General features: G+C 38.1%; 4 protein-coding genes and 1 long non-coding RNA gene across 15 annotated transcripts; 2 read left to right on the top strand and 3 right to left on the bottom strand.

Annotated features, from left to right (window-relative positions):
- Positions 1 to 407: 407 nt before the first annotated feature.
- On the bottom strand, positions 408 to 4131 carry LOC126626360 (splicing factor U2af small subunit B-like). Of its 9 annotated transcripts, none has more exons than XM_050295671.1 (4): positions 2778 to 4131; positions 1754 to 1841; positions 1559 to 1671; positions 865 to 1318 (listed from the first exon to the last, which is right to left on the bottom strand). In XM_050295671.1, the coding sequence occupies exon 1, from the start codon at positions 3699 to 3701 to the stop codon at positions 2835 to 2837; it is 867 nt and encodes a 288-aa protein (XP_050151628.1). In that variant the 5' UTR covers positions 3702 to 4131; the 3' UTR covers positions 865 to 1318; positions 1559 to 1671; positions 1754 to 1841; positions 2778 to 2834. The 9 variants fall into 9 exon arrangements, with proteins under 9 accessions (XP_050151630.1, XP_050151628.1, XP_050151626.1 ...); XM_050295672.1 differs by lacking the exon at positions 865 to 1318 and adding an exon at positions 1367 to 1457; XM_050295669.1 differs by having other exon boundaries at positions 1559 to 1841.
- Positions 4132 to 4644: 513 nt separating this feature from the next.
- LOC126626358 (mitotic spindle checkpoint protein BUBR1) lies at positions 4645 to 8305 on the bottom strand. 2 transcript variants are annotated; one of them, XM_050295665.1, is made up of 12 exons: positions 8106 to 8305; positions 7727 to 7983; positions 7559 to 7618; positions 7251 to 7395; positions 6960 to 7117; positions 6796 to 6877; positions 6648 to 6714; positions 6526 to 6574; positions 5587 to 5761; positions 5405 to 5490; positions 5040 to 5120; positions 4645 to 4939 (listed from the first exon to the last, which is right to left on the bottom strand). In XM_050295665.1, the coding sequence occupies exons 2-12, from the start codon at positions 7936 to 7938 to the stop codon at positions 4876 to 4878; spliced, it is 1179 nt and encodes a 392-aa protein (XP_050151622.1). In that variant the 5' UTR covers positions 7939 to 7983; positions 8106 to 8305; the 3' UTR covers positions 4645 to 4875. The 2 variants fall into 2 exon arrangements, with proteins under 2 accessions (XP_050151622.1, XP_050151621.1); XM_050295664.1 differs by having other exon boundaries at positions 7727 to 7959; positions 8106 to 8304.
- Positions 8306 to 13023: 4718 nt separating this feature from the next.
- Positions 13024 to 13740, top strand: LOC126626357 (calvin cycle protein CP12-3, chloroplastic). The gene has a single exon (XM_050295663.1). The coding sequence runs from the start codon at positions 13111 to 13113 to the stop codon at positions 13519 to 13521; it is 411 nt and encodes a 136-aa protein (XP_050151620.1). The 5' UTR covers positions 13024 to 13110; the 3' UTR covers positions 13522 to 13740.
- A 967-nt stretch (positions 13741 to 14707) lies between these two features.
- Positions 14708 to 19531, top strand: LOC126626355 (chlorophyll a-b binding protein 7, chloroplastic). Of its 2 annotated transcripts, XM_050295661.1 has the most exons (6): positions 14713 to 15045; positions 15168 to 15334; positions 16312 to 16458; positions 17217 to 17349; positions 18411 to 18503; positions 19100 to 19531. In XM_050295661.1, exons 1-6 carry the CDS (start codon positions 14869 to 14871, stop codon positions 19400 to 19402), a joined length of 1020 nt encoding a protein of 339 aa, XP_050151618.1. In that variant the 5' UTR covers positions 14713 to 14868; the 3' UTR covers positions 19403 to 19531. The 2 variants fall into 2 exon arrangements, with proteins under 2 accessions (XP_050151619.1, XP_050151618.1); XM_050295662.1 differs by lacking the exon at positions 16312 to 16458 and having other exon boundaries at positions 14708 to 15045.
- Positions 19532 to 20684: 1153 nt separating this feature from the next.
- Positions 20685 to 23113, bottom strand: LOC126626354 (uncharacterized). Its single transcript, XR_007624665.1, has 3 exons — positions 22989 to 23113; positions 22692 to 22843; positions 20685 to 20884 (listed from the first exon to the last, which is right to left on the bottom strand). It is a non-coding gene; the product is annotated as an uncharacterized LOC126626354 (long non-coding RNA).
- Between the last annotated feature and the right edge of the window lie 3536 nt (positions 23114 to 26649).

Genomic DNA, 26649 nt, shown 5'->3' with positions numbered 1-26649 from the left:
TCTCAAAAAAATGTTTTTGAGTTCTAAAAGCACTTAAAGTGTTTGATGCAAAAAAAACACTAGTTATGTACTTCTTGTAAAAAGCACTTCATATGCTTTTTCAGATTTTACATACATTTTTACTAAAGATTGGTTAAAAAAATATTTTCACAAAAAATGTTTCAACCATTTTAAAAGCAATTCCAAGCAAACTCTACATGACTCGGTGGTGTTAGGTTTATTGATTTATTCATGTCGAATCTTTTCCACGAGGGTCATGCTAATCTTCCATGATCCGGATCGTTTCAATTTAATCGGACTTCCCCTCAAAGAAACAAACCACGATTTGTTAACCGTTCAATCCCGAAAGTAAGTGGAAGAAGGGCAAAATCACAACAAATCTCAGCCTGCCTATATGCAAAAGTATATTGGAGATTCAAAAGAGGAAATCGTTTTATCATCTTCAAAGTTCATGCAAGTTGTATATGTGATATATATATATGTATATACACATTTTCCAACAATGGGGATCCCTTCCCTTAAAGGATCTGTATGTATGTGTGTGTGTGCGCGCGCGTATATATATATATATATATATATATAACACTCACTACCAACAACATTATAAAGCCATCAACAAACAGCATTGCATTTGCAATCGCACTTGCACATGCACATGATCGATCGAAGTTCGAACGATCAATTATCCCAGACAAATCAAATCCTGCCCTATAAGACTCAGTATCCTAAGCCCTGCCTTTCTAATTTCAACCTGTAACTGCTATCTGCTTGTCCACGACACACAGGTTACTTGAAGAATAGCCTAAATTTGCGCTCGAGCTTCAGAAATGCTATCAACAACACCTTCACCTAAGAGAGGAAAACTCAGTCAAATATCAAATATCATCATTCAAAAGACTTGCAGAAAAATACAAAGGAGAATCCACACCAAACACCAAGGCATCTGTCAACCCTGCAAACCTCTCACTCATTGTTTTCAGCTTCCTGACCAGCGCACTGTTGAATAAATCAAATAAATTGCTCATCTTTCATTAGAGCTTTAATGCGGTAATATTATGGTTTTTTTCCTCCTGTGGCCAAAAAACTACCACCTAGAAACCATTAAGTCGAATATGAAACTAGTGATCACTGTTTGCTAGACCGATTAATCTGATATGTATATTTATGTGACAACCATCTATTGCCGACAAACCAAAGGAGCCCCTAGAGTTGGCCTACACCATAGCTAGTTAGATCAATCCGTCAACTCGCCATATGACCTGTTTCTGAGCAGTTTTTCTGTTCACCTACACCATTCTCAGAGCTACTGTATCAGACCCTAAATCATAAGCGGAAAGATTATTAGATAAAAGACTGGGCAAAGAAGCTGAAAAATCTGACTTGAGCATAACATCAGGAGAGGAAATCTGAACAATGCTCTAAGTCTGTTAAGTACTGAAATCCATGTACCTGGACACCTACACATCGACGCGACATTAAAAATAGCAGGACCAATGCTTTCTAGCCAGAAAGTGATACACAAATGATACTCTAACAAAGAAAGAATACAAATGCTAACCTATCCCACCATATCATCGGTGTGCTGAGAGTCCAGTTTAGATTCATCATTGAACCCGGCTTCTTCTCAACTTATGATTGGTAGATCACAGAACAAACACCCGACCTAAGAATCTATAACGAACAAGATGCTATAAACTAAATAGCAACGTCCTGTAAAATTAGAAAGGAAAAAAAAAAACAACAAAATATCTACCTAGCTGTGTGATATACGTACTGCATTCGCAGTGGAATTCATCAAAACTAGTGTCTCCGCAAACAAGCGCTTTACGCGCCACTACTAGCTGTAAAGACAACAAAGGAAGCAATGTTATAATCAAATTGACTGGATTACTTGCTTCAATATGTTTTAGAAACCAACGACTTCTGATATTAAAACAATCTAAAACAAAAATATTTGATGGCCAGGGATTATTATGCCACTTTCAGTTTGTCATATCTTCATGGAACTAAAACAGACATAAAGGTTGCAGAACATAGTATACAATCCAAGCCAGAAAGGAAACACATGCATAAGTCTAGAACGAGTTATATGATTACCAAAATTGCAAGAGAACATGCAGAAAGAAGGGGACAGGGGCAGTGGGAGAGAACAAATTATAGTTACTCAATGCAAATAAGCAAAATTGCCCACCGTTTGCACATTAAGCTTTCGAAGAATCCAGAATGATCACCTCAAATGTTTTCCAGAACAGAAAAATCCAAATTAAAACCTACCAAACTCTATATAAGAAAACTCCTACAAGCTCTTGACAGTTGCAATTTCACATTGACACCTTTAAAGCCAACCTTACTCGCAACGCCTGATTCTAATTGAGCTAGGGACCAAAAAAGGGGCCCCATATTGGGAAGATCAGGCATGGACGGTACCAAAAAATACTTTCTAAGTCTTTAAATAAATACATATATATTTTTATTATATCTTGATCGATCTTCCAATCGAAACAAGACAAGATCAATTTTTCGGCAGATTTGTACGAATCTAATATCATGTATATTGAAAAGTGATGCATGAAATGCGAAAAGAGATTGCGAGGGAATGAAATAATAAGCATCTGCGCTCGTCTGCAACCTAGTCAAGTAATCAGACAAACATACAGTCACAAATCACACTCTAAACCCCTTCTAAATAGTAAATACTAATCAATCTAAACAACCAAACAAGACAACTGACAGTAATACATTTGAGTTTTAAATGACACAGATATAGAAAGATTTACCCATCAAATCAACCAATCCAAGTGAAAAATCCCAATGCCAATGCGCTTTCATATCACTCACTGCTTCTCCTCCCTTTCTCGATTCCACTGCTCAATCCTCGCTCGGCGTTCCTCGCTGCCTTCCCTCACCACCACGGGGCTCCTGCTCCTGCTCCTGCTCCGCCTGGGACTGCTGCCGTGTCTTCTCCTCCCACCGTCTCTGTCCCGGTCCCTCTCGTACCTGTCCTTGCTCCGTCGCCCATTCCCGCGATAATCGCGGTCCCGATAGTCCCTCTCTCTCTTATCGTACTTATCGTAGTCCCTGCTCCGATGCCTTGGGCTCAAACTCCGGCTCCGGCTCCGGCTTATTCTGTAGCCCCGGTACCTCCCGAAGAGCCTCCTCCTGAGCTCCCTCCCAATCAGCTTGACGTGCATGAAATTACAATATCCCCCTCGGTTGCAGCTGTTCTCCTCGAACTGGCGGCACGTGGCTTCGCGAAAGTCGGTCACGGGCGAGAAGTCGGCGATTATGGGGCGACCATTGTAGAAGCGGCCCTGCAGCGCCTGAAGAGCGGCGGCGGCCTGATCCTCCTCCTTGAACTGGACATATACGTTGCCGATCATGTGATCGGCGAGGTTGTCGCAGACGTTGAGGCTTTCGATCTCGCCGAACTTGGTGAGCTCCTCGAAGATGTCCTCGTAGAAGTCCTCGAAATGCTCTTGGATCTTGCGCGGGTCGAGGGGCTGGCCCTGGGAGTCGACGCCGGGGGTGATCATGTCAGGCCGCTGGTACATGTTGGACAGCAGCAGCGTGGGACTGATGGTCGGGCGGTTGTGCAGACGAGAGCAGCGGTCACCGTGGCGGCAAGCGCCGATCTTGAAATAGAAGGGGCAGTTGACGCGGTCCTTCTCTGTGCCGAAGATGGAAGCCAAGTGCTCCGCCATAGTAAATGCTACAGGGGTTCCAGGTAACAGATGTCGACGGGCCCTAATTGCCAATTGGTTGATTGAATTCCGGAAGCTTCGATTCGACGCTTCGGACCCTTGTTTACTGCTTCGCTTCACAGCTGCTTACGATTTCATCATCTGATCTGATGATCTGATGCTAAAAGGATAAATGCTGTGCTGCAATGACCACCGTTCGCTTCTTTTTGGTCAATGCATCACGACCGCTCACATCTTGAATAGACTCTACGAAAACAACTGGAACGTAAAACCCTAATTCCCGATAGCAGATTTTTGTTAATCCCTACCAAAAAAGTGTGATATTTTCGGTAGAGTTCTAATGGAAAAAGTTTGGTGGATATGTGCACCGTTCCATTTTTTAGCTACTTCTAAGTTAGAGGCCGCTGAAAAATTGCACAACTTCGGCTTGTGCCATGCTCAAACTTTATGCGACGACTAAAAGCGTGATGGTAGTTTGGATAAGTAAGGAGTGTAATAATTTTCTAGTTTTTGTCCATTTTACCTCAGAACGAAATAAGGCCCATTTTACTACCGCCCCCTAATGGACTCCTAATCCTTTATTAAAAGCGCAAGCCCAAATGTCATATCATGATTCATGTAGCCATAGCAAAAAGACCTCTTACATAATTTTATTTGGTATTTGGAACATCTATCTTACTCAAACAACCTAATCCTGTGTCAGCGCAAGCTTTATTCTAGTCATATTTCTCTTTTTAATATTGAAAAAGCCCCCGCTAATGAATACATATGCAACAGCTAGTTTCATTGCAGGTCTCTTTTATCAACCACAGAACTAACATGTCACTCACACCCTCTAATACAAATAAGAATCAAGTGAGATTTTATTTTTTAATAAACAAACAAGAGAACGTTTGGGTTAAGCACTACCAACACTTTAGCCAACTGAAATGAAAAATCCATCTGCAGCGAATTTCACAATCATAAAATAGATTTCAAACATACATCCCCTAGGATAACATTTTAGCATATCCAACTTGAAATTTGAATTCATAAGCATGTGTAACGCTTTAGAGAGATAAAGCGTTGATCTGCGAATGTATCATCATATAACACTCAAACAAGCATAAATTTTGGAGCGTTGATCTGCGAATGTATCATCATATAACACTCGAACAAGCATAAATTTTGGCCATCACCTAGGAAGACTGTTGGGAGGGAAATTGCGCAAGGGGTCCTCCCGCAGCAATTCTGTTTCCCTGCACAAAGCATCACAAAGAAATCTTAGCAATTCAAATTTGAAACAAACAGCTTATCAGATCTTCAATCCAAAAGTTTCAACAAATTTAGTTAGCTTACCTTTTGAGATCTCTCTCCTCCTCCAGTCTAAGTTGCACGGTTGAAGACTTGGCACCCTCCTCAACATTCATTCTATGTTTCCTGGTAACAAAACCATAACAAGTCAGAAAACCGATAGCAGTTTCCACAAAAGATTGACTTGCAAACAGAGCCGCTGCCCTACATACTTTTTATACTTCTGAAACATAGAGTTGAGAATTATAATGCATCGTAACAGAAGCTGCTATAGATTATCGCAACAATTTGTCACGTGACTTTAGGTATTTTGGAAAACTGTACCAAGATGGGATAACAAATTTTCAAAGATAACAAAATTTCAAAGAAAACTAGTGGCTAAACTTATTGAAACTTGTCATTGCACGCACTCTTCACATTCTTCATCAACAAAAACTTCAATACAGGTGCTACTAGCACCTGCTCCTCTAGTTCTAGATCCAGGTCTCTGTGGAATCTGAAAGAGATAAACCAAGGTTATGGTTGGCTCGGTGAATATATCAAAGTGTCAATCTTTATCAATTGTATATTGGGGAAGGAGGGGGGAGGAAACCTTGTACGTCGTCCACTTGGTAGGGATAGCATTGTTTTCTTTATTTCTCTCGGCTCTAGGTCCAAGGGTGTGCCAAGAATTCAGGTCTGTCTTTGGCATATCTGGATGGTAACGAGATCCAACATCAGCAGAATTTGACTCTTTATAAATGTTGATTGGAGCCAGGACACGATCCCTATAAAGTCAAGCCAACACAAGATCTCATGTACCAGTTTGCAAACAGGCCATCAACACAATAGCATGGTCACAGGCAAAAACAAAGAGTACACATATTGAATGACCATCATCAAACTTAAGGGAAGAAGATTGGAAAAAATTGAAATTAAAAGAAGCATGAGAAAGAGCTATGGAACTTATACTGTCAAGATTTTAGAATAAAGAAGCACAAATAAGCAAACGGAAAATTCACATCAAGCCACATTATTTTCGGAAATATTACTTTGAAAAGTAAAATCACATGAAGATTAGTTGATCAAATCAAGAAGTGTTCAAAACCAGTCTCACTGCATATTATAGAAACTTAAGAACGCTCAGCTTATGTGCATAAGAAAGAGATATAACTATGGAATTTATACAGTCAAGAATAAAGAAGCGCAAGTAAGCAAAAGAAAAATTCAAATCAAACCACATTGTTTTCCAAAATATTATTGGAAAAGTAAAATCATGTGATGATTAACCGATGGAATAAAAAAAGTGTTCAAAACCAGTTTCACTGCATTTTAGACAAACCTTACAAAGAACACTGAGTTTAAACTCAGCACATTGCTATCAATTTCTATTTTTTGGTGGAAATGAACTGGTGATGGACATTCTTAGTTGGTTTATGTGATATGTTAACAAGTTACCGCAGTTGATTACAGTTAAGTCAAATAATTGTATTTGAATAGAATAGTCAACTAACACAGAGAAAATAAAGCAGATAACAACTTCATATCTAACCTATCTGGCTTCAAATTATTCCTCAGCAGATCAGAGCTCCCCAGCTTTCCTGCAACATCGTGGGATTCCCAATAAATAATGCTGGAGTACAAAAATAACCAGAGAATAGCAATGAAACTTACGATTCTCTCCCTTGGAAAGGACAGTTCCAAAGCTTCGGGTGGGTAAATGTTTCTCCATTGGATCCTCCTAAAAGTTGAAGATTGAATGGTAAATCGCTTGCAAAAATAATACAATAACATGTCCTGTATTAAGAGTAAATGGGCACACCTCTGCAGCTTTTGGTTTTCTCATAGAGCGAGCAATAAATTTCCTATATGCATCCTTCAATTTTTCTACGGGCTGAGCATTCCTGTAAAATGGAATAGTTAATTCAGGTGTAGAACGTATAGGAGACAAGAAAAATTGAGATGCCAAAATCAGCATAAGGTAACCTAGATATCCCAAGATTAAATGTTTCATTGGCAGCTTTCATTTTGTTCTTGGATTCCAAGAGCAAAGCATATGAGATGTAGAAAACCGCATGTGTCTTCCCGATTTCATTTGCATCAAGAAAACTGTATATGACTTGAGCATCTACACAATTTTCAGCCTGCAGAACCATTTCATTCACACATTACAGTATCAGACAATTGAGGATCTGAAACTGGCACTTAGAAATAGACGTCCAGAGCTAAAATCAAACTAATCTTAGATATGAATAATGGGAAAGAAAAAGAACCCACATATTCCAACCAGACTTTGAGATAGCGGAGATCATCCTTGTAACGGTCTGAATGCCAAAATGTACGTACGCATTGCTCGTATATCACCACCAACCCCGAGGAATCTCCACCAGGTGGAAATGCTTCCTGAACCCACTTGATACACCTTTAAGAGATAAACGGAGAAAATTGAAGGGTATATAAAGGATAGTAACTAGGTCTCCAACAATAACAATAACAAAAATTGACAAGAAACCCATTCATGGAAAGATCGAAATGAAAACAGTGGTAAAACTGAAATCAGAGAGAAGAAAGTAATCAGTACTCACTCAAGCCATGGGTGGAGAGGATCCTCGCCTTTATACTCGTCAATCGCTTGAATCAACAGCCTTGTGAGAGTTAAATCCAAAAGAAATTCAAAGAATTAAAGATAAAAAAGCCACAGCACACAAAAATCGAGAAGGCGAATGCAGATGAAGGTTTGGAGGAAAAAAAACCTTCTTTGGTCAAGGAGGGACATCTTGAGTTGATTGTCGTTGTGAACTTTGAGAGCTTCGTTTAAGATGGCGACTTTGCGGCCTCTCTTCAAGGGCCTAACATTCTCCTTAAAGAGCTCCCACTCATTCCCCGTCTCTCGCTTCGATGCCAGAAACTCCATCTCTGGATCCAACCACTCTACTTTCTCTATCTCTATTCCACTATCCGCCATCCTCACTCACTCACTAACTCACTAGTACTCCAAAATTTAAAATTACTTCAAAAACCAAAACAAATATAAAAAAGCCTTCAAATTGAAAGTTAAAACTTAAAACCCCCAGATCCCTAATATCACAAATTCCGACAGTCGCGGAAATTTGGGTTAAACGTCAAGCTTACCTGCGGATCGGCAATGGAGGAACTCGAGAGTGAATGATCTGAGAGTTGAGAGGAGTGAAAAATCCAACAGCCGGGGAGTGGATGCCTGCCGTCGCCTTGAACAGATATACGTTTCCCAACGGTAAGGGAGTGGATGGTAGCCAAAGCCTCGCGTGCAATTTTTTTTTCGTTTATTTGAACTTTAAAGTACTTTTTGGCCGTTCAAGTGAAGTTCAAATTGAAACTTGTAGTCTCCCGCCCCAAGCACGCTACCCAAGGCCTTCTTGTACATAACTTGTTTTTTTATTGACTAAATTGTAGTAATTGTTCATTAATTTTAACCTAATTGAAACAATGATTAATTAATTAAAAATCTATTATCATTGGTAGGGATGGTCACGGTTTAGGTCGGTGCAGTTTTAAGTGAAACCGAAATCTCATTTTTTGTAATTCAATTCGGTGCGGTTTTGAAGCCAAAACCGAAATGAAACCAAATCAGATAGGCAAAGTCTGCAAGTATTAGAAAATGCCTAACCAAATCAGATAGAGTTTGAGTAAATAACAATGAAATAAATTGATACACTTCTATCATTTTATACCAAAATATTTTCAACCAAAATAAACCAATTTTTACAAATTAAGGTACCCTAGTCAATATCCATTACCATTTCACATTCATCACCCAAAAAAACCATTATTGAAGCCTTCAGTACCTTACCCAAAACCTGCCATCGGCACCTAAGAAAAGTAATAATCACCCAAACAGAGCAATTGAGGACAAAAAACATACATATCTAATTTTGATTTACATGCATACACAAGAACCAATATTATGAAAAATGTTTTGTCCCCAATGCTAAATGAGATCGAGAGAAGCACTGAGCAGGAAACAACTAATTAAATGTATGGAGTGTAACAAACACCTAATTAAAACATAAAATATAGGGAATTGTTATTAGCACTCCAAAAATTTCATTCTACACTCCAAACTTTTTATATTATGAAAGAAAAATACACTTCCGATGAATGTAGAATAAGATTTTTGGAGTGCCAATAACACTTCCCTAACATCTAATATGGTTATTCAATTAAAGGTTCTTTTTATATTTGTGGTGCAATTTGGTTTTGGTGCAGTTTTCAAAATCTAAAACTGAAACCAAACCGTTTTCCTACATTACGGTTTGGTTTCAAACCAAAACCGTTTCAAAACCACAAAATCAAATTGTTCGGTGCGGTTCGATTTGGTTCTTGATTTGATTTCGGTTTTCGGTTCCAGTGCCCATCCCTAACCATTGGTCCCTCAACTCATCAAAACCTACAACTATCCTTTTCATCAACTTCGTTAGAACTTCCATCAAAATGAGTCGCTGCCATGCACGTGAGGCTAGATCAAGGGGCAAATATGAATCATTGCTCTAATTTGATAAAAGTTGAGGGACTATTGCTACAATTTACTCTTTTTTATTCTAGCGTGAATACGTGGTGACATACTAAGGAGTAGGATTCTCTTCCCTCCTAACCTCTCTCCCTTTCCCTCTCCTCCTATTTGAACGGTTACGATTAAGCCACGTCAACGTTTTGTGTTAATTTTGGGTAAATTACACAAAACTACCTCAACGATTAGTCGAATCACAATGTCATACCTCATATTTAAAACATTGCAATGTCATACCTTAATTTACGAATTTATTGCAATGTCAGACAGTCGTCAACTTTTCTGTTAAATGCTGATGTGGCAGCAACATAGCACACTCCTTGTTAATTGAAGGCCAAATTTTAGCCAAGTGGACAAAAAAATAATAAAAATATGTATTATTTAGAAATCTTTGCTAATTATAAATTCAAAATTAGGATATAAAAAATAACATCATTTTGACCCAAAAAAAGATGAAGATTTATGGAACGACGTCCCTTTTTTCATCGATATCACCATTCCTTTTTTTGCCTTTGCTTAGCCACAATTTCTATCCCAATATGCAGCTTGAATAACCTGCACACACCGAGCCTTGCAGAACGCGGTGAGCATCTCGACATATCAATCGAAGGCACCTCTATGTTTGTAACGGCGTGGCGAGACGAATGTTTGTTCAGTTCTGATCATAAATACGAAGTTCTATGAATCGGCAATGAACATTTTTGAGTAGGAACTCTTACTCTTCCTTTGAGTAGAGTATTGTTCCTCTCCATGCCCTTCTCTTCCTCTTTATCTTCTTCCCCTTTCACTTCATTATTTCCGTCCTCTCTTTCTTTCTCTACATTTCCCTTTTTTCACTTATGTTCAGTAGCTTGTGCGGAGGAGACGAATGTTGGATTTGGAAGGTGATGATTTAACAGAGTCATCTGCTGCGCAGCGCCACCACTGTGGATTCTGATGGCGCTTGCAGTCTTATCCATCCTAGCCGTTCAGTATCGCCATTTTCTCTCTCACTTAGAACCATTCAAGGTACACTAACAAATCTGGAGATGACCTTTTCCTTCTGGGATGTAAAGATTGAAGTATTGCAAAATTGGGTTGCAAAAAAGATTGAAACTTTTGAGCTTTTATGGGAATGTGAAATTCTGGGATTGGAGTTTTGGGGTTGGAGTAGTGAGTTTATGAGAGTTGGGTTTTTTAAAGGGAGGAGTAGGAAGTTGTAGGAGATGAGGTTGGGATTAGCCAACAACAAGATTGGAAAATTGATGATGTTATAGAATTTTGATGTTTCCTATTCAAGCTCTTAGCTTTAAAGTAGTCAGCTATTCAAAGAGTCGACGATGATGTCCTTCGTTGAGGTTGGTGACGTACTAAAGAAACAAAAAATTTCTCCAATTTTTTTCATACTTGCTTTCAAAATAATTTAAGCACTGCCAAACCAATACTTACTTGACAGAATATGTAGTCTCTTTTCTTTGTATGACATTTTACAAATTTACATAACCTAAAAAGCATATGATATGTCATTTCATAACATCTGTAATAGGATGTCATTAAAGATTATTGTTTGGGCCCAAAATAATATTTTGGGCCGAGCCTAAAACCGTTCTCGGCCCAGTAATCTTCTAGAAATGTTATGGGCCATCCAGCCATAAAAGGCCATCTAATCAAATTGGGCGAGTTTTATTACAAGAAAGATTGGTTTGGATAAAGGCAAAATAGTTAAATCCCGGTGCAATGAGGGATCTCAAAGTTGAAGGCGTTGAGAAATAGGAAATGAATATGGTTTATTATAGAGTTTGGTTCAGAAACCTATTAGAACTAGGATTGGCCAAATCCTAATCTGATTGGATTGAGGAGTTATAATCCGAGTACATCTCTAGTTAGGCCAGGAGTAGGTTCCCTGCTATAAATAGAGAATGAAGTGCATAATTCAGGCCCCTTCCAATTCAACACACAAATTGCCATGTGCAAACTCTCGCTCTATGCAAAACCTCTCAACAACTTTGAGATTTTTATTTTCCTTTTTCCTGCTAACACATCTTCAGTTTGGATAAACAGGATTGTGAATGCAATCGGCGACACCTTCAGTTTAGATAAATAACATTGGAGCCCTAGAATCAGCCGACCGAGGAGCACCTTCAGTTTGGATAAACAACACTGCTTCAAGACCGACTAGCTATTTATCCAAGTCTCAGTCAACAAGGATTTCCCTGTCCTTGTTGGTAGAGGTCATCTCATCAGCCTTCTTGGCGAAGTGAGGTGTTACGAGATTACTACATTTTGCCAAGTAAAAGCCAAATTTGATATTGAACTTCGCAAAACTAGCAGCCTTGTCTTCAGGCTCTAGAACCCAAAGGTCGAGACGTGTTCCTTCCTCGGCCGCAGTCGTGAGATAAAGAAGTCAGCAACGCGCCCAACGCCACATCAACATATTTTACTTCTTGGCCGAGCTTGGCCGACAAGTTGGCACGCCCCGCACATAACGGAATGACGTAGTCAGCTTATTAATTACTCAGCATGCGCGCTACGTAACCCTGATAGTTTTTAGGGTCAACAGTTATTTACACACTCATTTTTACTTTTCATATACTCTTTTCAATTTCTGTTCGTCGGATTAAATAAATTGAAGAAAACTTAATAAACAAAACTTAACAAGAATATATAAGAGATAAAAAAGAGTGTGTGATAGAATTACTCTAAAATAATTAGACTATTACAATTAAGCAGTCTTATCTTATTTTACTAATGGGCTGCTCAGTTTACCTTTGGAACTTGGAAAGCAACATGTCAAAAGCAATTTACACCAATCAAACGCGATTCTTTATCCCCAAGTGAATCTAATTGAAAACCAAAACACTCAAAGAGATATTGGCCAATTTCTTCTTTAAACTTGCCGGGGTTGCCGAATTGTTTCTCTGGACCTTAATTTTAGGTGACCACCCTTAAATCTTATAATTAGTCAAATTTCTTCCTGCTGTTAAGTTTCTGAAATTTTGGTCAACCTCTGCCACCCTGCTTCAAAGAGTAAAAAAATAAATTTGCTTATTTTAATTTAATTATTTTTCTTTCTAAATTGCAACTTAGAATACGGTTTAGTGCTATTTTTTTCACTTGTAAGTGAGAGGTCTTAGGTTTGATTCTCGCTAAAGGTGAATTTGAGGTTAGTTATTGATAACTCATTGTAAGACTAAGTTCTTATGTATGTATTAACGTAGATAATATCGTTTGTTAAAAAAAAAAAAATTTCCATAAAACTATTCGATCCTAGAATTTGACAAAAAGAAAGAATTATTTTCTTATTTCCCACTCTTACAGTCGACAACCAAACGATGCCTTATTCGAAATGCCAAAAGATTGCTCATGTTGTGGATAAGGATGATTGTCCCCGGAGCAATTGCGATAATTTCACAAAAGGCAAAGAAACAAATTATCCAAAAATAAACCATGAAATAGCACTTGAGGGCATTTAGGTAATTTTAGGATGGGAAGTAGGGACCTCATCAATAAGTATGGTTTGATTTGTATGTATCTAGAAAGCGAGAGTCTTGAAGAGAAGAGAAGAGGAGCGGAGACTTGGATCGATCGTTCGTTTTGGAAAAGCAACCGCAGATGGCGTGTGTACCGTCAGGAGTGGGAACAGGAAGAGGATACTTGACGAAGATGAAGGATTTATCAGCGACGGCATCTGTGAGTTTGAGATCATTGGATTTAGGAGGAGGTAGGGGGAGGAGGAGGATGAGAGGCGTGATGGTGGCGATGGCGGTGCAGGGTAGGTTCAAAGGGACGCAGATGAGGGAGAAGCAGCTGACGGAGATGATTGAGAAGAAGGTGGTGGAAGCAACGGAGGTCTGCGAGGGAGATCCGAAGACGGACGAGTGCAAGGTGGCGTGGGACGAGGTGGAGGAGGTGAGCCAAGCCAAGGCCGATCTAAGGCTCAAACTGGAAAAGCACAAAGATCCCCTCGAGTCATTTTGTCAGGAGAATCCGGAGACGGACGAGTGCCGAATCTACGAGGATTAATTATTCCAGATTCCAGATATCAGAATTGAAATCCACCAAAACTTGCTTCCTTCCTTCCCTGTCATCGAATGATGCATGGATCTTGATGATTGCTGCATCTGTAATATCTTGTTAGTGTAAAAGCATTAGGTAACTGGTTGCCCAAATAATGTGTGTAAGTGTAATATTGAAACCAGTATTATTATTATTATTATTATTATTGTTTACTGTGGTGTTGAATTGATTGCAGTGTCCTTCTGATTGGGTTTGCTTGATTGCAATATGTTGTTTGGAATATCCTGTTCTACTTTATTTAGCACTAGACTAGCAGTCCAATTTCAATTGGATCCAATTAAGGTGGCAGCTAGGATCATATATACCTACTTAGTACTTACAAACATGATTTTTACCATGGCAATTGGCAAGGGCTACTCACAAACATTGAGCAAAACAAATGCGATAAACTAACTTCTCACTCATCACTAGAGGCTTTGATCAAATGGATAAGCGGATCCATATCAACTCAACCGTAGTACCCCACTAAGTGCCGAGTGCGGTGTAACCATAGAGACCATGAAAAAGTTAATTCTTTTCTATTTTGCTGGTGCAGATCGCGATGGGAAAGTTAACTTTTGGACTCAGTTTAGATGTCATTCATTGAAATGTTATGTATTAGATTGTTTTTCTCTTCAGAAAAAAATAAAAACCATATGCATTGACTAACTATAAATATGTCTTTTTTTTTCTTTCACGTGTGACCCTATTTTAGAGAGGGTAATGCTATATTAAAATTAACTAATTAAGAGGAATGAGAAAAACAAATCTAAATGTTGGGCATTTGAAATTCATGCTTGAACATTATTTGTGCAGAAATGAAAACCAGAAAAGATTAACTTAAGTTTGTCAAAATTGTATCAATAACGAATAGACCATCCAAGACCATGTATTCCGTCCACTTTCACACAACAGATCGATTGTTTTATTGTTTGTCAAAATTGCAAGTGATGAATTACCCTAATGGATAAGATATTTCTCTTTAATTTGCTGCAACACAGTTTCAAGGCCTTTTCCAAGTTAGTTTAAATTATCTTTTTTTTTTTAAATTAAAAAAAAAACACAAAAACTGATTTTCCATTTTACAGGTATAAAGGCCAAACTAAAAAAAGGAGTAAATAATGAAATCCAAAACAGATTTTTGCACGATTTTAATTTTTGAAAACATTGATATTTTTATAATAAGGAAGGGAAGTTCCGCTAAAGCACACAAATTTGATATCAGATTCTAGCAAGTTTTGAAAGAGGCATAGAGTAAGCATTTGGAGAGAAATTGTGGACCTTGCAACCAAGTAACTGATTAACGGCTTGGGAATGGCTGTTCTGGGAGGAGGACTCGGAGGAGCTTGGCCGCGGCCATGTTCAGCTTACTCCTCTTTCTTTGGGCATCCTCCGTCTCTTCCCCCCCTAAACCTCAAGCTCAAATCCCCAAACAACCAAAAGTCTCCTCCTCCTCCTCGTTTTGGTGTCTGCAAAGCTTCATGGCAAGAGGTCACCTCTCTCTCTCTTCCCCTCCATTTCATATATTCAAATTTTAATTAATAATTAACTAATTGATGATGGATTAATTTGTATTATGCGTTGTTGTTGGTTTTGGTTCACCGTTCCTTCAGCTTGTGGGAGTTGTGGTATTCTCTGCCATTCCATTCACGGCCGTGAAAGCCATAGCCAATAGCGCACTCGGACAGTCTCTGCAGAAGCGGTTGGAGGAAAGGAAGAAACTTGCTGTGGAGAATTCTTCCACCTTTAGGGCCTCCGCCCAAATCGCACGAAAACGCAGGTAAAGCTCATTTCCATTCGCTCGTATATAGGCATTTCTGCTAGTTTGTAATCTTATGTCTATCTAGCACACCTGCAATGAATAAGGCAACGATTAATATATGATAAACACAGCTCACCAGCTAGTGTGTAAGAGTAAAATATATCTCAAGTAAAAAATGTGGGTGCCAACTCTACTCAACTGGTGCTTAAAGTGGCTGTGATACCAATATATTGAACTCATATAGGAATCACACTCCTACAGTGGGCCGGAAAATTTAAGTGTAATACCAATATATGGAACTCATGAGTGTGATATCAATATATTTAACTCATACTAGTGTAGAAGTAGTGTTATAAACTTATTAGTATCAAATTCAGGTTGCCTGATTCCTATATATAGGTATCACACTCACTCAAACTACTGTGGAAGGCCTACCAACTAAAAAGCTTGTGGATCGTTTTTGTTCTATCCGTCTTCCAGTTTGCAATGTTAGGACATGTCATCCATCCATCCATGTAGCCATATAGAAGAGTGTTTTCAGTAGCCGATGGTCATTTTCATTCTCTCTAGTGACTGGTCTGTACTAGACTAGTATACAATCCAACCCATTAATAATGATTAATGGCAGCATCAGCAGCTAATTGTGCCTACTTTTGGTGGATATTTCCATCTATAACATGGTCATAAGTTCATAACCACTGCCTAATCGCATTTTTTCATTTTCTCAGGTCTGGTACAAACTAACCATTTGCTGCATATGTATGCCATGTTCTTGAGGATCATGTTTTCTGTGGAGTACCAAATCAACTAACTACTAACCTTATATTGACAGAAGAGCAAACATAGTGCTTTTCGCATTACTTCGTATGGAAATCTTAACTCATTGGTTTTTTAGCTTATGTCACTAAAAATATGTTGACCACGAATACCTGTATAGAATTCCTAATTTCTTATAAATATGTATTCACTGCATGGTAAACTCTCCTACTTCACAGCTTGTGGTACGGAGAAGGGCGTCCCCGCTGGCTTGGCCCAATTCCATATGATTATCCTGCATATCTTACTGGAGAACTACCTGGGGATTATGGTTTTGATGTTATAGGTCTGAGCAAGGATCCTGTTGCTTTCCAAAAGTATTTTAAGTAAGTCCCCTTTTTTTTTTGTTCCATTTCTGATATCGATATTGGGGATGGTCTTCAATATAATCTTCACATTGCTAGTTGTTAAAATTTGACCGCAGAATCCTACACAATTTTAACTGAGATGGTAATTTTCACAATTTTCAACTTTGGAATAGAAATTGGTAGGTTAGGCATTGTTAACCACACTAGTTGTAACCTACAGCATTTCAACTTTCTTTGTGATTTATCACAATATTGTTACCGCTTTCATACAGATCTTGTTCTAAGTAATTTTGTAGTATTCTCTAGGGCTAATTGTCCACTTCTACAGAGATTCCAAAGTTTAATTTGTAGAAAAAGATTGATGCTTGACTAAATTTGGAAAGAATTTTGATGCAGGATCTAAAGAAAAAGATTAATGTTTGACCGAATGAAGTCTTTGATTGCTGTCATTGTGGCAAGCAAGAATAATAGGAAATCAATGGAATGAGGACACAAAATTATAATAAAAAAGAATAGCATCACGCTGGTAGGGTTCTAGGAATCTCTAGAAGAGGCCTTGGGCATCACAACTAGGGTTAGGTTGTGACCCACAGGTTCCAAATACTCCAGTGTCATTGTGCCATGGTTCCTGAAATATTACACCTCTCAGGATCTTTCATTTTGTTATACTATGTGCAGTGTGATATTTGTTTGTGCATGGCTTTAATAAGTATGTAATTTACTTGTGCAGGTTTAAGTTGTCAATAATCTGTGTATTCTTCTTTGTTACCCTGCAGCTTTGAAATACTCCATGCTCGTTGGGCTATGCTAGCTGCCCTTGGTGCTTTGGTTCCTGAAATATTAGATCTCTTAGGAGCCTTTCATTTTGTTGAGCCAGTATGGTGGCGAGTTGGCTATTCAAAACTTAAGGTTATTATTTATGTGCTGGAATCAATCTTCTTTTATTGATCAATTTTGTTGGACCTTTTCTTGTGCTATTAAACCATGTCTTAGATTTGCTGAAGAAAATGGAGACCAGCCTACTGGACCTTGGTTCTCAAGGGATGATGACTATATTAATCTAGCTGAAATGATAGGGATGTGAAATAGAAGGAGAAACTTATGAGAGATGAGTGAGTTATGATGAATTTTGTCATGATATCACGAATTAGTAAACAGATAGTCAGTTGTAGTGTCTTTTTTTTGTTGGTAGATTCTGCTTTGAAGTTTTCAAATGGTTTTAAATTTTAACTGCTAACGATATTGTTAGTTCAGTCAAAATGTTTTAGATGATCAGCTTTCCTGTTTCCATTATAGCCTGCTATGTAGAGTAATAGAACCCTGTTTAAACCTTGACACTGAAAGGGAAACAGAATCACATTTAAGAACTCTTGCATATCATTCACTTAACTGACTTACAATTACACAACCTCAGCTATATATAGCTGGCTGCAAGTTCAGCTAAAGACCCATGAATTAACTAATTGCTAATCACATAATTAGCTAATTGACAAATAAGATGCTTACTGTCACTGAGACATGACTTTACAAAGTTTGTAGGTTTGCCAGCCCCTAACTGTTTAAGTTATTTATGATTCAAATACTGCCGCTTTTGGTTCAAACCATGTTTTTGGCTTCTGCGAGCCTCTCTTATGCAAGCTAATTTACCTACAAAATATCGTGATATAATTGTTGCAATGCTCACATGCAAGGATAGTTCAAGGTGGGAATAGAAATGATAAGGATAAGTTCTTATATCTTGCCATAATTTGCTAAAATATCATGGTCGGTTAAGTTTCTCCCTTAAGTGAATAGTGAATACCAGCTGAGGAATTTTCATCCATTTCAGATGCATTACCTCAGAGTTACCTGTTATGTCTGTCTCCTTCAATTTAAATAAACATCTTATATAGTTTGGTGTGAGCAACATACGAGGTGAATTGTTATTTTTAACTTTCTTTTCCTTCTGACTTATCATCAATGTTCACCAGGGAGACACACTAGACTACCTTGGTATCCCGGGGCTCCATGTAGCAGGAAGCCAAGGAGTAATTGTCATAGCCATATGCCAAGTTCTCCTGATGGTAATAAATTTTTAAAGCTCCGATCTTTTACTTTCAATATTCATAAAATTGTAACATATGATTGGTACCCTAGAAAGTAGAATGGACTAAGTGATGAAATTCAATGGTTTTAACCCGGTGATTGAGATTATGCTTGGTTCATGTTGTCTGAACTGGGGCTCATGTTGTTCATTGGGAACCTGAAAAAAATTTACTCTTCTGGATATCTATTGCTCATTCATTCCTGTGACGCATTTAGCACTTAAAACTTTGGGATCAAAAATTGTTTTCTTGGCATAGTCTAGAAGAAGAACTCACTGTCCCCAAAAGGAAAGTCTTTATGGCATAATACGGAATAATTCCTTGTCGCAAAGGGGTTCATATCGCTGTTTCTTTCATCGCATGGACATGTAGACATTGTGTCTGCATTTCTAAATTATGCTTTATGACAACCACTCCACACTATTTCTAGTTAAATCATTCATGGTGCTAAGTTGGTGAAAAGATACAGCTCTGCCTTAGAGATTTTGTTCTTCTCATATTCTGATTGTAGCATGAATTTCCCAACTTGTGAATGCAAACATGTAATTTATTGTAAACATTTGATTGGTAACTAGGTTGGACCTGAATATGCAAGGTATTGTGGGATTGAAGCATTAGAGCCTTTGGGAATATACCTGCCAGGCGATGTTAATTACCCGGGAGGAGAGCTTTTTGATCCCTTGAACCTCGCCAAAGACCCCGTAGCCTTTGAGGAGCTGAAGGTGAAGGAGATAAAAAATGGGCGCCTAGCTATGGTGGCCTGGTTAGGCTTCTACAGTCAAGCTGCATTGACAGGTAAAGGTCCTGTTCACAACTTGCTTGAACACATTTCAGACCCCTTACACAATAATGTGTTTACACTACTCAAATCAATGTAAATCTTGTTTGGATTGTACACTATATTTGCACCTACGTTGCCAATGTACATCTTATCTGCAACTCCAAGCAACTGTAAAAAAAAGGACGACTGTTGTATGAGTCATCAAATTTAAATTTTACGTTTTGTAGTTGACATATTCGTTAAAGATGCTTATATAACCCAACACGAGAACAAATGAGTTTTCTTTTTCTTTTTTTGGTTGAGAAGAAGTACGAAATTCATAAACTACTAAACTAAAGGTACACACGATTTGATTAAAATGGATAAACTACTAAACTAAAGGTACGTTGATGGGAGAAATTATAAAATTATGGCCTTCTTCGTAGATACTAAGAAGAAATATTACTCATGAAGAAATTTTACCCATTCAAATCCTTTTTAAAATAATGGAATTAGAAGAAATGAATTTCCTTCATAGCTATTTATGTTTTAATCTCCACTAACTTCCATATCCAATATATCTTAAATTTAGTCACTTAGTACTATGGTCTAATGATATTTCACTTCACTTATACGTGAGAGGTCCTAGGTTCGATTCTCACCAAATGCAAGTTTGAACCACATCATTGCTAGTCCATTGTAAGGTTAAGCCCATCCTCTCCCCCTGACCATCTCAACCCTTCTAGGTTAAATTTTTAGTCCCATATTATTAAATAATGAATTTAGAATAATTTTTTTTCTTAAAGTAACTTTTAGAAAATAAATAAAATTATGTTGACTATCATAATTTAATTTTATGCACATTTTAATCTAAAAATATTGAAAAATCACCAAACCGACATCATGAAACTCGTGAAACACTATTAACGAATATGAAACACATAAAAGAGTTTTATTTTTTTTAATTATTTTAGCCGTTGAATTTAAATTTGGATTGTTAATTTTTTTTTAACAGTTAGATTTGACCACATTAGATCTTAACTATTGAATGAAATGGATTTATAAATATAAAACAACAAAAAAATACACATATAGGGTGGGTTAGTCCACTAAATTTGCCTCGGAAATGAGTTTTGGGTTAAAACTTATATTTGGCCTAAGGTTTGGAGCAAGTTGGGGGATGTTTAGTAGAACCTAAAATTTGAGTTTTACTCTAAGGGTTAGAGTAGGTCTTAATGTAGATAATATTGTTTATTAAAAAAAGAAAAAAAAAAGAAAGTGTTGCTGACACACCCCGACCGAGATCGAGGCATGCTGGCCGTCACGTGAGGGTGACGTAGCCATGTGCACAATGCGGAAGCAATTAAGATAAGAAATATACGAATAAATTAAAACCGAAAGCTACTAAGGTGCACTGATAACAGGAAGTGCTAAGAGTGAAATACAAGTGTAAATACTCCTAATCAGAGCATAGAAAGTCTAGGTGCAGTCCAGTAAGACAAGTACTAATTATACAGTACCATAAGATGTCCTACAATTATTTTAATAGGTCAGAACCGTCGAAATCCTCGTACGCCACCAATAGCAGTCTACCTAAAACCTGGAGGGGTGCAAAACAGAAAGTGTGAATGGGCAAGAACAAATGTTTTACAAAACCATTTCAGTTCTCAACAGTTCTAACCCCTCACCGTAAAACATGTATAATTTTTCCCAGAAGTAGAATATAAGCATATGCATAAATATATATACGTGAATATATCAATTCAATTCATGCTTCACATATTCATAATCATTAGTATGCCATGCCAAGATATAACAGAGTAAGTAATTCAGGTGAGAATAAGTTCATGGCAATATAACATATTAGCCGGAACCCCTATGGAAGTTTGTACAACTGAATTCATAGTTCAATAGTCAATTCTAGCCAGAGTCACTGCAATGACCTATACGGCACTCTACTGTACACGAGTCGGAACTAAATGAAAAGGTCTGTATGACAATACTGGGTGTAATATAATTATGCTCAATACTACTCTCTCATAATAGCTGGGCGATAAATCGCTAGTCACCTACGAGTCGGAACCACCTATGATGGTCTGTACGACAAGATTGTGCACCTAAATTGGATCCAATGTGAGCATATGGTGCGATAGGTGACATTAATAACAGGCATGTGCCATATCTTTGGCTAAATCACCATCACCCTAGGTGCAGTTTTATGAGCTCAACGTTATTCAATCACATGCCATTAATCATTAGTTCTCATCACAAAACATAACTCACCTGGTACTTACTCGAGCGTCCACAACACCACAATTATATATAAGCATCATATACTAATTCATATACGAAATATGTTGATGCACAAAACCGGAAGGTCTTGGAACAACGTAAATCCGATCGTGAATCTGCAAGAAAGTAGAGAACACAAGATGTATCGTGGTTCACCCCAATGTTTGGGTTACGTCCACACTGATGTTGATACTGTTTCACTCTGAATGGTGAATATACAAGAAGACTAGAGGCAGTGTGCTCTCTAGCCTATTTTCTGTGTGATCTCTCCCCATGGCCTAAAACTTGACATCTTCTAATGAGGAGAGTGAGGAGTACTTTTATAGAATAAGGGCTATTCACTTATTATATATTTGCCCCTTTATTTATTACATAACTACATTTGAGTCCCCTGAGTATTTATACGAGGTCTAAATACGGATGCCCTAAGTATAGTACAAACAAAATATAAATTTAGATGCATGGCATTCAAGGCATATTTTCATTTAAACGTATTTTCTGGGAAAATATCAAGTATATGAATATATACTGAAAACCAAAAGCCCACTCACTGGTATGTCGAAGGGTTGTAACCCCCGAGTCGCCCTTGACTGCGTTCGTCCTCGGGATAAGTCTCACATATATGCGAATTAACTATAAAAACGTTATTTAATGCACATAGACAAAACTAACTAATAACTTCTCATACAATGCTCAAACGGGGTGTTTGAATATACCAACATGATCTACACAACTATACGAACATCCCTATATTTTTAGAATAATTTTTCGACCACCCACGCGCCGCCATGCACCGGCCAAGGCACGGCCAGACGCGCCGCCCATGCGCGGGCACGTGCCTAGCACACTAACAATGGCAGTAATGGCGTTTGGGAATATTCTGTTAAAATCTGGAATATTCCGTCTAAAAACTAACAGCTTTACCTTACGCTGTTAGCATATTCCGTCAAAACCGACGGAATATGCTCATTCTTCCCTAACGAGTCACCAGACGCCGACGATTGTTCGCCGGTTTCTGGGAAAACTTCTAACTCTAATTTCTACCTCATTTCAACTCCAAACTTTATGAAATTTGAACAATTTTGACGATCTCATCAAGACGAACAAAACCATACCTTTTTTAGTCAAAAAACCCACGGGATTTGTCGGAAAACTCCACGATATTCCGGCCAAACTTGCAACTCGTCGAATCTCACTATTCTGATGTCCAAAATCTTCCAACGAACCACTCATAGCCTCGTGAGGACCTCCTTAAGCTACCTATAAGCTTGAAATCCCCAAAAACATGAGATTTTACATTTGCATGAATAGTACCTCAAATCAGAGGTTATGGTTTCTCGGGTTTTTCAAGGTTTCAAGTCCTAAAAATGACATATACGAACTTAGGGACAAGCAAGGAGTTTGAATCTTACCTTCTTGACGTCGATCCACACTTGAAGTGTGAGTTTGGCATTCGTTCGTACATGAGGGAAGGAGATAGAGAGTGAGTCCGAGGGAGAAAGCACGAGAGAAAAGTGAGAGAAAGAGTTTATATGTGTGTAAGTGGTCCACGTGGTCACCAACCAAAACCACAAAACCAATTTCCAGTTTTTGTTCCAAAAATTAGGGAAATGCAAATTTGGACCACCATTTACATGCATGACACACCACAACGCTCACATCCAAGGGTAAAATAGTCAATTCACGTCATCGATAATTTATTTCAAGATGGGCTGTGACAGTTGCATTCCTATTAGATTAGGAATGTGATTGTGTAAATCCTAGTATATCTTAGAATATCTTTTATATTCCTATTAGGAGTAGATTACTTATTAAATGTTGTAATCCTAAAGGGTAAGGAATTAACCTTCCCTACTACTATAAATAAAGGCACAATGGGGTGGAATAGAACACACCCACAATTACACATCTATCTCTTCTTCTCTCTATGCCACACCTTCCCTCTCTCTCTGGCCTCCATAATTGTTCAGTAAATTATGCCTACAACACGTTATCAGCACGCTCTTGACGCTGCGCTAACAAGATAATTTATTCTTTAATCATATGAGTATTACATTTTAATCATTCTTCTTATGATTAATTAATTATTTTATTGAATTGATCTACATGCTATTGATTCAATTTAATTTTTCTATGTTGAACGTGATACAACGCATTGGAGATGCAATTCCGGCTTTTCAAGATGGATCTTCTACAAATTCAAAGGCTTTTGTTGTTTTCTGTCAATTAGGTACGCTTAAAATAAAGTAAGATATTTGAAACGACCTTGAAGCATGAAAACATTCCCCATGATGCATGAACCCCCATATGTTTATATTTTCATTCCGATATATATGTTGTATATGTTCATATATATGTTGTATATGTTCATATATATGTCAATATATATTTGTTTCATGCATTACGCAATTTTTTCTATGTGGAATTTGTGAGTCAAAGAATAGAAAGAAATTAGAACCAATTAGGGTTTTTCAAACCCTAGAAATTTTGAAAAAGAGAAAAAAATTTATGGGAATTTTTTTGGCTAAGGGCACGACCTATATGGGTCATTGACTGTTGCTGGACCCGCATGCTTGGGTTTCACAGATTGGGCATGCAACCTCAATCCATCTCACCAGAAGCTAGCCTTGCTAAGCTTCTTAGCCCAATACTCGAAGTCATCAATGTTGGGCTTTATCCACGCCGAGCCGCACTAAGCCAGCATCACGGACTTGGTTAGTGAAAGTTAATGGGCCCGCAACACTTTAAGCAACATACCAGCACGTGTTGGGCTTTTCCCATCCTTCGGCCCAATATGCAGCAAGCATACAGCTTGCACTGCAATAAACTGGATTGCTTTACAGCCATAATCCGAAGCCCAGCCCGCAACATAAAGCTGTAGGGCCCTATTTTGGACAGCTGCCAGCAATCCTTTGCTGGGTTGCCTTTTGTTCTCGGCCCAAAGCTATTTTTGGCTTGTTTTTTTTTTAGCCCGTACCCATATTTTTGGTGCCCTACTCTTGGCACCTAATGCAAATTTTTTGCATTCTAAATAATTTTAACCCATATGTTAATATTATTTTGCTTCTACAATCGACCTTGTATGACTCGATTTATTGAATTAATTAAAAGTGATCTGCAATCCATTAATCTGATAATGAATCCAAAATTATTGACCTGAAGATCACTTTTGGACATTAACGATTCAATATTTTATTAACGTTTAGTTCAATATTTTATTAATGTTTAGCTCATAATCCAATTTCGAAATTTTTTTTACAACACATGGTAGAATCAGGGTCGGCCAAGGTGTGGCATCATGCCCGAAGCATGATCCTTGGTACCTAAGACCTAAAACTTTAAAAATAAGGGAAAATATTCCCGAACCTCAACCCTGCAAAATCTATTTTTGTCTTGATAGAATAGATCATTGGTTATGCACATGTTCGTGCCCCTACCAATGTTGTTGAGAAGTACCATTCTAGTAGTCAATACGTGAGACTAATTTTGCTTCACCAACCACCGTTGGAAGAGTAGAGTTTTGACATGGATAGCCTTGTTGGCTGAATCCCCTTAGTAAACTATTTACTTTGTGAACATTTTTCCATGTTCTTGGATTCAAGTTTGGTGTATGTTTTACTTATGGATAATCTTATTGATATTGTCCTCGAATATGAGTTAATTGAATCATGTTTCTTAATACATGTGACTGATTCAATTAAACAAGTGATTAGGTAGGAATGTAGGAAAGTTAGTTGTCTGGATGAATGTGTACAATGCACACTAACTTTACACCTAAATCACATCTCTAACAATGACTTCAGGTCTATCCAACCTGATTAAGAGCATTGGCACGCTCCTCATTGTATGAATGGTACTGAATCACCATTTAAGGGACCTTAAATTCTCCCTGATGTTGAGTTTTTAAGGATATTCGAGATGACAATGATCATAAATGAACCACTGAAGAAAATATAGTGGAATATCTTTGCACAACCTCCAAAAATGAGCTTGAAGCTTTGATTTGGGGCCAATGGGTTGTCTCCCAATTGGGAACACACCACATGTGGCCGGCCTGGAGCTGGGTGATTGAGCAGTTTACTTGTTTTGGCATGACCTTTTGGGACACTTAGGTCAAACAATGATGCTACGACGCATCTCCTTACCCGAAGTAAGGATCTTGTGCCTACAAGCACACTTTGCTAAAACCCGCTCGTTTTGGGAAATTTGATTTCTAAATCATCCCTAGCAAAGATACAAAACGACTCATTTTTCATAGTGGATTTAAGGGAATATATGTGGACTAATCCAACCAAAATGCGGACCATATAAATACTTATGGTTTTGGTTGATGAATCGACAAACTGGTCACATGTTTGTCCATAAACATTACTGCTAAACCTCATGGCCGATTAAGGGTTCACGACCTTACTTTTCCCTTAAAGTTCGGTAAACTGGATAATGTTGGAGAGTTTATATCGACGCTTTTCGATAAAGTATTGCATGTTGTTTTAGGTTTATAATTGAACATTGAATTCCCATGTTCACCCCAAAAAGCCTCGCCTAGTGATCATGAAATGCAATTTAAATGATCGCCCGAATTTTGGTAAACGTACCAAGTTTTTGGTTTCTGCCTACGGCTATGCAATCCTTGTACACAGTTATGTTGGTCCGCCTTGAGGCTCATTGCCACCCAACCTATATGACGTTACAGTTGGTTATTGGGTATGAACCTGACGATTTTTGTATTTACGCATTTGGGTGTGCATTATATGTACCAAGTTGCTCCGCCCCAACGTACCACCATGGGTCCTCAAAGAAGGATGTGAGTCTTTGTTGATCATGATTCTCCTTCACACTAGCTCTCTTCGAGCCCTTGCATGCAATCTCTTTACCGCTCATTTGAGGGTTGTCACTTTAATGAGACAGTCTTCCCGCCGTTAATGGGAGCTAAGAACGTCAACGTTCCTGTAGAAAGGCGAGAATTTACGTGGATGTTACCTACTATGTCTCATCTCGATCCCCATACCGCACAAGTGTGATAAGTAAGTGCGATGAATTCTAGCTTTCAGAATGTTGCTCCAGACGCATTCT

The sequence above is a fragment of the Malus sylvestris genome, chromosome 6 (assembly GCF_916048215.2).
Source record: "Malus sylvestris chromosome 6, drMalSylv7.2, whole genome shotgun sequence".
Taxonomy (NCBI): domain Eukaryota; kingdom Viridiplantae; phylum Streptophyta; class Magnoliopsida; order Rosales; family Rosaceae; genus Malus; species Malus sylvestris.
This window is presented reverse-complemented; position numbering and strand designations above follow the sequence as displayed.

What these genes read in the sequence shown, in the direction of transcription:
- LOC126626358 (XM_050295665.1), bottom strand. Translation starts at nt 7,938, where the DNA reads ATGGCGGATAGTGGAATAGAGATAGAGAAAGTAGAGTGGTTGGATCCA. An exon ending in TTTAATCTTGGGATATCTAG is followed by an intron (nt 6,878 to 6,959) that starts GTTACCTTATGC and finishes TCCATTTTACAG; the next exon opens with GAATGCTCAGCCCGTAGAAA. An exon ending in GAGGAGAGAGATCTCAAAAG is followed by an intron (nt 4,940 to 5,039) that starts GTAAGCTAACTA and finishes TGCTTTGTGCAG; the next exon opens with GGAAACAGAATTGCTGCGGG.
- LOC126626360 (XM_050295673.1), bottom strand. Translation starts at nt 3,701, where the DNA reads ATGGCGGAGCACTTGGCTTCCATCTTCGGCACAGAGAAGGACCGCGTC.
- LOC126626357 (XM_050295663.1), top strand. Translation starts at nt 13,111, where the DNA reads ATGGCGTGTGTACCGTCAGGAGTGGGAACAGGAAGAGGATACTTGACG.
- LOC126626355 (XM_050295661.1), top strand. Translation starts at nt 14,869, where the DNA reads ATGGCTGTTCTGGGAGGAGGACTCGGAGGAGCTTGGCCGCGGCCATGT. An exon ending in GCAAAGCTTCATGGCAAGAG is followed by an intron (nt 15,046 to 15,167) that starts GTCACCTCTCTC and finishes CCGTTCCTTCAG; the next exon opens with CTTGTGGGAGTTGTGGTATT. An exon ending in CAAATCGCACGAAAACGCAG is followed by an intron (nt 15,335 to 16,311) that starts GTAAAGCTCATT and finishes CCTACTTCACAG; the next exon opens with CTTGTGGTACGGAGAAGGGC.